Raw genomic sequence first — 14,766 nt, 5'->3', positions numbered from 1 at the left:
GGGTGAGTGTTAGGCTGTTTGTTTTTGGTCCAGATTTCCAAATTGAATTGGTCCTTTTCTTTATCTATAGGGACCTTCTGTTTTATTTATATGTCCTATATTACAATATGATCCTTTTTATTGGTGTACGATTAACATCAAATAAGGCCTTAGTTCCCTCTGTAAATCATTTTATTTACAGTTCCTCAATGAATTCGACATCACTGCTGAGATGAAATGAGATATTTAATTTTTAGTACCAGCTATGATGAAACAAGTATTCATTGATGTATATTAATCTTTTAACATCTCACTTTTATATACATATTGGAATTATTTATTCTATTTGTAGAAAATAGACATTGTATCTCTCGATGAATTTATTGATGTTTATATCACATTTTAGAAATTCATTTATACATAAATTATTTGTCATAGTGATGCTAAGAATTATGCACAATTTACAAAATATATATATATATTTTTATATGTTTAATATTTATTATATGTATAAAAATTAGTTTTTGTATATTGTTGCTAGCAATTGGAAAAATGGGTGTTCAAGTGATCGTTTTCAGAATAGGATAATACAAGGGATCATATGAAATATATATAATGTGACATTTATGTTTTGGATCTTAGTATATGGACAAGTTTTAATAGTTTGAATTGAAGACTATTACGTTACAATATGGCCACCTCATTGCACAACTCTTTGGTTACATTGTTGAAATTAAAGAAGGACAAGAAGAGATAAATAGATGGTGTAAAAATGTCGACATTTGGCCGGGATAGCATGTGTGTGTTGTTTGGCTTGGGCACATAACTGATTATCAGTATATACATTTTTGAAGTGCCTTTTTTCTATTTTTTGTTTGCCTTTATTAATTTATTTAATAAATGGAGCTGTCGATTTTTTCACATGAATGACTTTTTGAAGTGTGTTCATTCTCTATTTTCTCACGAGCTCTTGGATATTGTGCAGCCTTTTGGTGCTTTACTGAGTTGCACCATTTTTTGGAAAAAAAAAAATATATATATATATATATATATATATATATACACCTATATATATAAGGTAAGAGGCATGGTCTAAATTAGCCCTGGCGACAGAGACTAATAATACCAAACTGTTTTGGGAAACCATTAATGCCCCCTTCCTTTCAGAACGGATGCCATCAGATCTGGGATCCAGTGTAGACTGCACAACATGGGTGGCCCACTACTCAGAGGTTTTCAAGGAAGGGATTGGGTCGGTAGATATAACCGGGCAGATCGAGCTGGGTCAACCTAACTTTTTAGAGATCACTCCAGATGAAGTTCACTCTGCTATCTTAGCTGGTGCTGAAGGTAAGGCCCCAGGACCAGATGGTGTCCCAGTGTATGTCTTTAAACAAAACATCTCTTTTTGGGTACCAATTTTGACTAGAATATTCAATTTGGCCATATCTGGTGATATGCCGCTGACATGGTACACATCTATTATTATACAAATATTTAAGAAGGGAGATAAGGCCGACCCTAAAAACTATCGACCAATTTCCCTGCTGGACTCCTCCTTGAAAACATGTAGTAGAACTATATTGGAAAGATTAAACGACTGGGTCATAGACAACAACATCTTATCATCGGTTCAGTTTGGTTTTAGGAAAGGTCTAAGAACCATAGAGCAATGTGTTAAACTAGACCTCATTATAGGAAAGTATACCAAGGCTAAAAAAGGTGTTCTACATTTATGCTTTGCAGACTTCAGTAGTGCATTCGACTTGGTAGAACATGCTCTCTTATGGACTACTCTAATTGAGTTAGGTGCCCCCAGGTATATAATCAATTTCTTGGCTCTCCTGTATAGAGATTTGACATGCAAAGTCAGTTTCGGCCATCCTGGAGAATGCACCACTCCTTTCAAAATAGGTAGAGGTATCCGCCAAGGTTGCGTCCTTGCCCCGTTATTGTTCTCACTATACATTAATGGTATAGATAAGCATTTGCAGGGTTTACGGGCCGATCCCCCGTTCGTGGCCGGACACCCGGTGCCCGCCTTACTTTATGCAGTTGATGTTGTCCTGATCTCCAGAACACCCGTGGGGCTCCCCAGGAGCGATTTGAACACTTTATGTCATCTAAGGGTCTGATAATCAATAAATCCAAAACATTTACTATAGTCTGTGGCAAGAAGGTAAAGAAATGCAGAAGTTTTTACATTCAGAATATGGAGATTAATACTGTCAACTGCTTTAACTATCTGGGGGTATTATTCTCTAGCAACGGAAAGTGGGTCCAGCTGGTCTGTTCAGGTAGGAACAAACTTGGAAGAAATTCAGGTGCTATATTCAGATTTGCTAGTAAGCTAGGGAGTCGCCCCATAGGCACCATGTTGGATATTTACAGGGCTAAAGTTGTCTCCATGGTTGTGTATGGTGCCGGGGTGTGGGGTTACACTACAAGTGCTCCCCTACAATTAGAGGAGAATTGCTTCCTAAAACGTATGTTATGTCTACCCACATCAGCCTCTAATTGGATTACGCATCAAGAAATGGGTTTACAATATTTTGAAGATGTGCTACAGGTGAGACCCCTGCTTTTATGACATAGTATATGGTCTAAGGAAGCCACTGGTTTTACTAAAGATCTTTACTAGACGGTATGAAACTGGATGATGCCATGTGCATACCCTAGATAACTTTTATTGAATCCTCCTTTAAATCTGCTTTTAACAGATCTATAAAACATAATCCAGAGGACGTGCTGTCATTTTCAAAAAAATGTATCAAGGACACTTTTATGATATTTAAGGCGGACACAAGGAACCTAACTGAATCTACTAATACCACTGTTGGTCTTTACTTGTCTTACTCATTGGATGTAAGCAGATTTGGCTATCTTTCCATGGTCACCAACATGCAACGCAGGTTTGTGTTAACTAGACTAAGACTAGGTATTGCTTACCATCTAGTAGCATTTCCTCAACCTAGGCTTTGCCTTCTAGAGTCAGATAGATGCCCTTGTGATGCTGTTAGCAAACAAAACACTTTGCATTTTGTCCTATTCTGTAAATTCTTTGAACATCCTAGAATCACCTATCTTAAACCACTTTTTAATGCACTTACTATAAGAGCTTAAAGGAAGCACTGGAACTCCTGTTAGCCTTAGACTCCCCGAATGTATGCTACAGGGTGGCAAACTATATCATAAAAGCAACTCATGTCAGGAACAGTCTTACTGCACTTTAAAATTTGTTTTTTTTAAGTATCATTTGTATTTTAACTATTTTATATGTATTTACTTCCAACCTTCTATGAGCTTATTGTTTCATGTTTTATTGATTTACTGTATTCCATATATATATATATATATATATATATATATATATATATATTATATATATATATATAGACACACATATTTCATCAGATAAAGATGTTGTGACATGCTTGGTCAGCCTAAGAAAGTTGAAATAAAGCAGCAAATAACATGACTAGCTCCAAATCTCACCTGAGAAGCATAGACAACAGGGGAAGAGGAGATCATGGCAGTTAAGGTTTCCTTCGAAGGAGTTTTCTCAAAAGTATAATCAAACCCAAACTCTATGTAACGCCTGACAGAAAAGAAACAGAAGCAGGAATATCACTGTCTTGTCAAAAACAAATGCCTCTAGAATATGTTGCTTTCTATAAAACTACAACAGAGAAAAGCTGTATGGGTGAATAGAAATAGACATGGTCTGGGTTTGCAGATGAAAACCCATAGTGAGAACATTGATTGAAAAGGAATTTAATAAAGATATATTGGTTTCTAAAGAGAAAGACACAGCCAAGTGTTTAGAGGTGCAACAAGAAGGAAGGCACTTGACAGATCTGCAGATGCAAAAGTTTCAAACGGCAGTCCACATCGGAGTGAAATGCCAATTGAAGTGTGGTGAGGAGCAAATTCAATTATAACAGTGAAAAGGAGAAACTTCAAATTGCCTAGGAGAGTAAGGAAGGATAATTACATTTGAAAATAGATCAGCAATCCCACATAGGGTTATACTCACCAATCAGGGATGTCCGTGCTTCCAGTCAAGGAGGCAAAGTTGAGAACAGGATTTCTTACTGCACAGGCTTTGTATATGTGTGGGTAAAGACCAATCAGCAGACAGCACAGATAACCACCGTGTGATCCTCCGAACAGAGCCAATCTATTGGGATCTACTGGTTCAGCTTTCAGCACCTGATCCACTGAGAACTAATGGGCAGAGAAAGATGTGTTTAATATTTTACACAAAATCTATGGACATTGCACAGAATCACATTTGCATTTTCCTGGGTGCAATGTGCGCACCTGAGGCTTAAGTAGAAATATCAAACAACATCTTCACATTTTTGTGCACTGTTTTATTTTCCCAGCATTACCAAGAGTTAGAACCATGTGTTAAAAATAAGCTGAAGAAAGAATGCATGCACTGAGCTGAATTACAAGCCTGCCTCTCAAGAGGCTCTTGCACAAATATTAATATCACAATTACTCAGCAAGGTCCACGAAGGTCAGCCTTAGTTAAGCCTATTGTTATGAGTGTTTAATGTGACAGAAACTGGATCCTTCACCTAGTGAGCCAACCTTCCATGTCGTCTACACTAATTACATTCAGATAAATGTAGTTAGTAGTAGATACATGTAATTAGTAGGAGTTAGAAGGAGCTACATCATCAGAAGCACAATCCCTGCTAGGAAGCTGCAGAGGCCTTTTGTTGAATGCTCTGTATGCCTGTAATTCATCGTTAGTAACCTCATCCTGTCCCCCTTTTTCAGGTTTTGCATTGCCACATTCCTACTCTTCAATGAGAGTGAAGGCAGGGATTTGTGGCTGTGACCCCCAAAGTCAAAATAGATGAACAAGTAGCATCACTCGCCAGTGTATTTGTTAAAGAGGAAGGTTTTTAGAGTTCTTCTGGAATGACCTGAGAGATGGAAGAGTGCATAAGGTCTGAATGTAAGTGTTACCTAATACAACTAGAAAGGATCGTTTTAAAACTGGCTTCGATCAGAACTTAGGTGTTCCCAGTATTAAAGGGGTTTCAAGTGTGTCAGACCTAATAGATGATAGCGGTTAGTTCAAAATCAGTTTTAACAATCACAACAAGCCAATGAAAGTCCAGATTCATTCACATTTTCAGGACCAGTGGCGAGCCTGACAGAGAAATGATGGGAGAGCCCCTAGGAAAGCCAGGGTACGTTTGAAAAGTCTTGCATCTAGGGAATTTCCGAAGTTAGTCCACAATATAACCATTGCTTCTATTCATATGTGGAAGTTATTGGGTAAAAAACTAGGTATAATTTCTTTAATATAGTGAGTTGGATGTTTGCAACTTTCGAGTGCTTGAAATCGGAGTATAGCATAAATGTGATTTATTTTATCTGAGCAAAGATCCCAAGGTTGTTGGCAGAGATGTTTAGCTCTGTCAGCCTGTACCAGTCAAAAGTATCAAAACATTTCAGTTTAAGAATCACAGAAATTAGGCATGGTCAATGTCAGTGAGATCCAGGATTGGCTCTTTTCTAGATAGGATCTAAAGGATGTCCCTAATGTCACAGAATTTCAAGTATAATTCTTGTCATCCACAGTCTGACCACCCACTCTGTTTGAAATCCAGGGTTCCGTGTACAGACTGAACATAGAGGAATGCAAAGGAGTCCTTATGAGTGAAACCCTCCAAATTAGAGTTGAGTGGGCTGTCCTTTTTCCTATTTGGCAAGAAGCCATGTTCTAGGAAGCCATTGCTTAAGGAATTAAGTGTATTTTAGTTTTTTTTGCAGAAAATGTTGATTGTCCTGTACTTTAAGGTCATAGGTCTACTACATTTGATGTATTTGTGCTTCTTTATGATCTCAATGTTCAGACTGAAAATGAGAGTTCTTCAAGGACTACTCCAGTTCCAACAGATAGAGGCAACACAAAACTGACAGTCCATTTCATATGATATGTATGTCCAGTGCTTAATTCGAGCTGGTGGGTGCAGGTGGGGCCCACTAGCACTCATGTTTGGGGACTACAAACATGTTTTCTTCATCCTTCTCTGCAATCAAAGATGCCTCACCTAGGTTGATGGACCTTTGGACCCAGTGGAGAGTGTGGTTAATCATACACAATCATTTTAAACTTACCCCAACAAATTTAAAAACCTTAACCAAGGTGGCCACAGTAAGAAAACGCAAGTCGATAAAGGTTTCAAGGCTTTATTTCACATCCACAAAGCTAAAGTTAAGTAAGTTGTGCGCAGAATCAAATTGTAAAGATAAATCACTTCCATTGGTTGCCTAAAACTGTGAAACACATTTAATCTACTTAACAACAACACCATTAAGCATTCAAGCAGAATAATACATATCAATAACATTATTATTTGAACAATAGAAACATGTCTCAAATTAGACTGTGTTGACATTTGACAAATCAAATTAGACAGAGATTAAGAATCAGGGTTGGACACGGGTCATCCCTATAACTAACCAAATTAGGACATGCATGTGTGGGAGTAGACTAACACATGCAGACAAAATACAAAAGAAGGCTATATAATTTAGAAACAATCTATCTCTGGCTAAGAGAAAATAACTAGAAAAATAAAATAAACAATTGTCCACATTCTAACCTCTATTAGACAAAGGGCATGTCAAGGGAACTAACAATTAGCAGGGAGATATACCTCTCCTAGTTCCAGCATTCAAGAGATATCTTAGTCAGCAAAGCATGTATATCATCAGCAAAGTCTGTTAGAAGCACCATCAGGATAAGTACAGAACATGAGCTGCACAGGGAACAACCAGAAGACAACAGGAGGACAACTAGAGAGCAACCAACTGAAATTTATGAACTCCATCCCTATAATAAAGTTCATGAATGTCTATGATTCATCATTTCAGTGGTTCCACATCACGCAAAAGGGCAATATCCAGTCAGAAACTAGACACAAATCAAATTTGCAACATGGCTGAGTTTTCTCAGGTTTGGTCTGAAGTGAGCTCCTGCTGCGTGAACCAAATAGTCAATTACTATTTTATATCACTTTGCAACAAGAGGAATTCTTCCCGGGGTATTCAATGGACTCGTCTTCATCTCATGTGAAAGTCCATATTAAAAGAAACAATTTACTTCTCGTTTAGTCCACAGGCCTAAATGTTCCGGAACCAAGGTTATTTAGGAATAGTTTTGTGAGAGTAAACAATGGGACCCTTTACTATTCATAAAAACAACCTAATGGAAAAATTCATGTTAAAGAAAAAGAATGATTCATCACCTTTACATGATTGCAAATACAAAGTCTGCAGGCCTTTTTATGCTAACACAAGAAATACAATACTTCAATATTGTTATTAATAAAACACTCATAATATGCAAACTTATATATCCAGCATTAATAATACATCATCAGAACTTTTCATTATGAATTGCAGTCTTTGTTAAAACATCACATTAGGTACGGCAGAAAGTGCATTTATTTTTATGCGCACAGAACTTTATACTCATAAATCACACATTAAACATTATTGACTACTAGCAGTTACTCTAATGTTTAAAATATACTTCAGTATTATCTTAATCTTGTTAGCACATTGTCAGTCCTGGTAGGCACAATGGTGCCCATCACAAATAAAACATGAACACTTTTAAAATACGTGTCAGTGCAGTTTTTCTCTACATTTAGCTTTTAACATGAAACCTTTCTGACGTCTAGGTCAATAAAAAGCATTACTAAAATTTTACACTCCAACAGTCCCTCCTCTGACGGCACACTTGATAATATTTTGCTCTACTGTAATCCTCAAATCTCTTCAAGTTTTTGTAATGAACACTCCTCATCTCCATTTCAATCTCTTCCCTCCTCTGTTTGCTCTTAGCTCTTTTCTCATTCCATATTTTGTATAGTTTATAAAATCCAAGTGCAACTAAGGCACACAAAGCCATACTCAACACATGTTTGAAGATCATTCCTACTACTCCCAAATTTAAAAACCACTTTTCAATGGTTGAAAAACCATCACCTATTGCTTCCCATGAACTGGTGGCTGTCAGTCCTTTCAGGTCATTTTTCAAATGTCTGATGTTAGAGATAAACTTCCTTATCTCCTTACTATTATCAGGTATGTATGTATACAATGTTGCACATATAAAACTTTACAGACTCTGCAGTCCTTTGCCAATAATATGTCTAGACAAGACGATTTTGCAAAGCCATGGATCTCACAGCAACCATCTCCGTATCCCTTGGCAACCTTGCTCCAGCATAATCAGTAGATAGCTTATTATCTATTGTTGACAACTTCGTAATCTTGATATCATTCAAGATTACTCCAACTATTGGAATGATGGCACCAAATATATCACCAGTAACCTCAGCTGCGCTAGCTCCTCTCTTAACCCTGGAATTTGGTTTCTCTTTCCAGACTGGATTATCACATGATAATTTTTCTCTACAAAATGTGTGTCCGTCTTCGATTATGATCTATATATGCAGAATTTCCCAACATGTTGCCAGTCTAATACTAAGGGGGTCATTCTGACCCTGGCGGTCTATGACCGCCAGGGTCGCGGATGACGGAAGCACCGCCAACAGGCTGGCGGTGCTTCATGGCCCATTCTGACCGCGGCGGTAAAGCCGCGGTCAGAAAACCGGGGCCGGCGGTTTCCCGCCGGTTTTCCCCCGGCTGGGCGAATCCACCATGGCGGCGCTGCAAGCAGCGCCGCCATGGGGATTCTGACCCCCTTCCCGCCAGCCTGTTTCTGGCGGTTTTCACTGCCAGGAAGAGGCTGGCAGGAATGGGTGTCCCGGGGCCCCCTAACAGGGCCCCAGCCTGCTTTTCACTGTCTGCCTAGCAGACAGTGAAAAGCGCGATGGGTGCAACTGCACCCGTCGCACACCTGCAACACCGCCGGCTCCATTTGGAGCCGGCTTCAGTGTTGCAGGCCGCCTTCTCGCTGGGCCGGCGGGCGCTAACAATGTTAGCGCCCGCCGGCCCAGTGGGAAGGTCGGAATGGCTCCAGCGGTCTTTCGACCGCGGAGCGGCCATATAGCGGTTCCCGCCAGGCGGGCGGCGACCGCCGCCCGCTGGGGTCAGAATGACCCCCTAAGTGTCCTTGTGTATTGCTACCTGAAGCATGTACAAGGTCGTCTTGCCAGTCTTATAAAACTACTCCTTTTCCTATCTTAGCTCACATTGCTTTCCTTCTGTCTTCTACTTGTCCAATGAACTCCTTTTCTACTGTTGTGAGAATACAGGTTACATTTTTCTTGTGTGCGTATGCGGTTCCAAAAGTCAGGGTCGGTTCAAAGAAACCTCCCACAATGTTGATGTTTTTTTGTTTTAGAAATACTACTCAGATACTGATTTACAGACAAGAAAGAAAACACAAAGGGGGTCATTACAACATTGTCGGTAAAAGGCGCTTACCGCTGTGCAGAAGACCGCCAATACAACGCCGCGGCCGCGGAATCCCACCACAGCTATTATGACCCACATCTCGGAATCCGCTGAAATTCAGACACCCACACAACACCGTCACACCAAAGGTCAGTGATAAACTGGCGAAAACAAAACCTCCACCTCCACGGCAACAGAAACACGCCCATGCTATTACGACCCACGAATCCACGCGGTGGTCTTTCAACCGCGGTATTCCATTGGCGGTACACACCGCCGCGCTCAAAATACATACACATCTCCAAAACACCGCCACATTGGACAATTCCAAATACACACACCTGACACACATACAAACACCACTCCCACACACCCAACACAATATAAAACACACACCCACATCACCCACAAACCCCTATGACCACAAATTAGAGACGAAGGCCAGAGAGACTGCACAGCCAAGACAACACCACCATACAGAGGCACACAACACCATCACCCAACCCACATCCACGCACAAAACACCCCACACCACTACACATCACCACACACATCAACACTCACACCGCCCCACACATCACACACACCACCACATGTCACGCCAAAGACACCCCCGCTTCTCCGAGGAGGAGCTCAGGGTCATGGTGGAAGAAATCGTACGGGTAGAGCCACAGCTACTTGGCTCACAGGTACAGCACACATCAATAGCCAGGAAGATGGAGCTATGGCGAAGAATCGTGGACAGGACCCAAGAAATAGGGAGGACATCAGGAAGAGGTGGAACGACCTACAGGGGAAGGTGCGTTCAACGGTCTCCAGGCACAACATCACGTTTCAGCTGACTGGCGGCAGACCCCCACCTCCTCCCCCACAACTAACAACATGGGAGGAACAAGTCTTGACCATCATGCATCCTGAGGGCCTCGCAGGAGTCGGTGGAGGATGGGACACTGGTAAGTCAAATCTTAACTATCATATCCCCCACCCTACCTGCATGCTATCACACACCCCCACCCTCACCCCCTCCCCTATCACCCCAAATCCTCAATAATGTACTAATAACACAAACCACACATCCCAACACCAAGCCCTGCATGACAGAACTAAGCATGGACACCCAGCACTAAAGCATGCCCACTGCACACACCTATACAATCCCCTAAACCACCATCACACAAGCTCCCACACAGGAATGCTTGCACTGGGGTACATGCTCACCCACCCATTGCACACCATTACACACACACATGTAATAATCATGCTCTTATGCCCCTGCAGGAACCCGAAGGACCGTCGCCACACCAGAGCGTCCAGACAACACCACTCCACCCCCAGAAAAGGCCCACAGTGACGATAGCAGCTCTGCCCTACTGGATCCTGATGACCAGCCCAGACCATCGTGGGCCTCGGGACAGTCGGTTCCCCTTGCACAGGCACAGCCCACACCGACCTTCCATCCTCTGGTAACACCAGCACAGCACCCACCCAGCGGGCCCAAACCTCCCTACCCAGGACAGGTCAATCAACGGTGTGTCCACCACTACAGGGAACCCAGGCTAACCCACCACCCCAACAACAACAGGGACCGGGGGGCAGTGGTAGTGGGCACACGGTCCAGGGGACGGAGGCACAGGAACACAGGGGAACTGGGAGAGCTGCTGTGCGACAGGGGGCAGACAGGCCATGAGGCCCTATCCTCCATCATGGGAGCATACCACCACTCCCAGGAGACGATGGCGACGGTCCTGGACAAGTTGCAGGAGACCCTGCGCCTGCAGGAGGAACAGTATTTGGGGTTCAGGGAGGAGCTCAGGCCCATCAGCTCCGCCCTGGGCACCATCGTAGGGGTGCTGAAGGATATACAGCAGACCTTGAGGGACACCGTGGCACTCCAAGGGGCCCCTGACACTAGCCAGGACAATGAACTGCCCACCACCTCCGCCGGTGCTAGTGGACTGGACGCCCTGCCACAGGACCACCACACCAGCACCCCACCCCCTGCAGACAGACAACGACCACGCAAGCGGTCCCTGAGATCCAGGAACAGGACAGAGCAAGATGGCAAGACCCCGCCAGGAAATGAGACCACCCTGTTTGTCCTCCCACTGTCCCACCTTGTTACCCTGTCCATACTTGAACTGCCCCAGCTCCACTTCCTATGCCCAGATGGGCAGTGCACCTGTGAGACTAATAGACTGGACTCTGCCATGGACATTCCTCCACCATCACCCATCACCATTTTACCACCCCCTCCAATAATTAGCACTTCAATAAACACCCTTGAAACACAAAACAATCTGGAGTCAGTCTGTGATTTAGTAAATATGTATTATCAATGACAGTGTGATAATGCGTTTCCTATTGTAAAGCTAACATACCTATGTCACACATCACAAGTACTTGAAGGATGCAAGCAGATGACACGTTGGTAACCACACCTGTGAAACAGTAATCGAAAGGTACAACTCAGTTACCAAATAGTGGTTGAAACCGACAGACAGGATAGAGGTAGACCTGTGAAAGTTAATGTAATGTCAAACATGAAAATGTTCTGACCTGAGTGTCACAGGAAATATTGCTGTATGACTGACTCCCTGTTGTCGTTATCTTCTTCCTCAGCTTCCTCCTCATCACTGTCCACAGGCTCCACAGCTGCTACAACACCGTCATCTGGATCATCCTCCTGCAGAAAAGGCACCTGGCGTCGCAAAGCCAGATTATGAAGCATGGAGCAGGCGATGATGATCTCGCACACCTTCTTTGGTGAGTAGAATAGGGATCCACCTGTCATATGGAGGCACCTGAACCTGGCCTTCAAGAGGCTAAGGTGCGTTTGATCACCCTCCTAGTCCGCCCATGGGCCTCATTGTACCGTTCCTCTGCCCTGGTCCTGGGATTCCTCACTGGGGTCAATAGCCAGGACAGGTTGGGGTAACCAGAGTCTCCTAATAGCCATACACGGTGCCTCTGGAGTTGACCCATCATATCAGGGATGCTGCTATTCCGCAGGACTGAGCCAGGGAACATAGCATTTACCTGCGAGATGTACTGGTCTGCCAAACATACCATCTGGACATTCATTGAATGATAACTCTTCCTGTTCCTGTACACCTGTTCACTCCTGTGGGGGGGGGGGCAGAGCTACATGGGTCCCATCAATGGCACCTATGACGTTGAGGATATGCCCAAGGGCATAGAAGTCACCTTTCACTGTAGGCAAATCTGCCACCTCAGGGAAAATGATATATCTCCTTACGTGTTTCAGCAGGGCAGACAGCACTCTGGACAACACGTTGGAAAACATAGGCTGGGACATCCCTGATGCCATGGCCACTGTTGTCTGAAAAGACCCACTTGCAAGGAAATGGAGCACTGACAGCACCTGCACGTCAGGGGGGATTCCAGTGGGATGCTGGATTGGTGACAGCAGGTCTGGCTCCAACTGGGTACATAGTTCCTGGATTGTGGCATGGTCAAACCGGTAGGTGACGATGACATGTCGCTCTTCCATTGTCAACAGGTCCACCAGCGGTCGGTACACTGGAGGATTCCGCCATCTTCTCAACTGTCCCAGCTGACGGTGCCTACGAAGGACAACAGCGACGAATCAGTCATTATTCCTCCAGGTATGTACCCACAGTTACACACAAGACTACACCACTCACAAAACCCTTCCTGTTTGTGTGTTGAGTGTAGGCCTAGCTATGTGTGACGCAGAGGTAAATTAAGCCATGTGGGCCCCTGAGATGGCGGCTGCCTGACCTCTAAACTGGGACAATGGGATTGTGGGGTAACTGCGCTGGCGTTGCACACCGTCGCGGTAGGCGGTCGTAGACCACGGAGCAATGCTGCATTGGTTAACATAGGACCCTATGGGTCCCAGGAGCCAATGAACAGGTGCGCCGGCGGTGATGATGCGCACCGCCGCGGACGTCACCGCCATTTTCTATCTGTTAATCACTAGATACCTGACCTTCGACAGGAGAGGACCTACACTGCAAGTGCTGCTGTGACCTCGGTCTGGAAGCAACGATGGCTGCTGCGTCTGGGGAAAGGGCCCCTGCCTTCACTGCACAGGAGTTGGAGAAACTGGTAGACGGGGTCCTCCCCCAGTACACGCTACTCTACGGTCCTCCAGACCACAGGTTAGTACACAGGGAGCACGTTGTATGGGCTAGGCCTGGTTGGAGAGGGCTGGTTGGAAGAGGGAAGGGGGCAGAGTTCATAGAACATTAATGCATGGGAATGAATGGGCCACATGGCCAGAGTAGGGAGGGGGCCACTCACAACGACGGTGCAGTTGGTAATGACTGTTCCTCTTTCCTTGTGCATGTCATGTAGGTCAGCGCCCACCAGAAGAGGGACATTTGGCATGCCATCGCCAAGGAGGTCCAGACCCTGGGGGCCCACCAGAGACGGGGCACCCACTGCCGTAAGAGATGGGAGGACATTCGCCGCTGCAGCAAGAAGACGGCGGAGGCTCAGCTGGGGATGGCCTCCCAATGTGGGAGGGGTGCCCGTCGCACCATGACCCCCCTGATGTTCCGGATCCTGGCGGTGGCCTACCCGGAGTTGGATGGGCGCTTGAGGGCATCATAGCAGACACAAGGGGGTGAGTACACTCTCATTCTGCTGACTTTGCGTGCAGTGGAGGTGTCTGGGTGGGGGAGGTGGGCTGTGGGTGTCCCTAGGCCAGGGCGAGTTCGGTAGGCAAGGCCCCTCCGTAATGTAGGCCATGTGGCACTCTACCCACCCCAGAGTGCCAAGTCGAGGTATAGTTGCCCCTGTGGCATCCATGTGCGCAGATGTCCACCATTGCCATGTAGGCCATATCCCAGAAATTGCATGTGCAGAGGGCAGGAGCACGGCGTAATGCAGGGGGCTGCTGTGTCTGTCTTGTCCGCCAACGGTAGTGGTATGCCATGCACTAAAACTCTCTTTCTTCTGTCTCGCCCCCTTTTTCTGCTCTCCCTGTCCTTTTGTACATCAGCATCATCAGGCGGAGGTACAGTGGCACCGGAGCACGAGGGAGCTGCATCCCACATGGCCATGGAGGGCCACACCACGGACTCAGAATGCACCAAGGGGACGGAGGGTGAGGGGAGCTTCACGTCGGCCACCGGATCACCAAGCAGCGACACGGACTCGTTCGCCGATGGGGGCTCCCTTGTGGTGGCTGCCCCATCTGTGCGCCCCACTTCTACAGGTACAGCCGCCACCTCCCCTACCAGCACCGCCCTCCCAGCAGCCCCTCAGCCTGCGCCCCGTGCCTGCTCACCCAGGAGGGTGGGCATCACCTTCGCCCCAGGCACCTCAGGCCCTGCCCCAGCGACCCCTGCTGCCCTCAGTGAGGAGGCCATTGACCTCCTCAGGTCACTCACTGTTGGG

The 14,766-nt window shown here is 45.0% G+C and overlaps 1 protein-coding gene across 1 annotated transcript in view; it reads right to left on the bottom strand.

Moving 5' to 3' along the window:
• LOC138259642 (acylamino-acid-releasing enzyme-like) overlaps positions 1-14,766 on the bottom strand; it is a 256,897-nt gene that overhangs the window by 88,042 nt on the left and 154,089 nt on the right. The window contains exons 5-6 of the mRNA XM_069207499.1: positions 4,016-4,206; positions 3,475-3,577 (exon numbers count right to left, since the gene is read on the bottom strand). Coding sequence (XP_069063600.1) covers positions 3,475-3,577; positions 4,016-4,206 — 294 coding nt within the window. The remainder of the gene's footprint in view (positions 1-3,474; positions 3,578-4,015; positions 4,207-14,766) is intronic.

The sequence above is a fragment of the Pleurodeles waltl genome, chromosome 9 (assembly GCF_031143425.1).
Source record: "Pleurodeles waltl isolate 20211129_DDA chromosome 9, aPleWal1.hap1.20221129, whole genome shotgun sequence".
Lineage (NCBI taxonomy): Eukaryota > Metazoa > Chordata > Amphibia > Caudata > Salamandridae > Pleurodeles > Pleurodeles waltl.
This window is presented reverse-complemented; position numbering and strand designations above follow the sequence as displayed.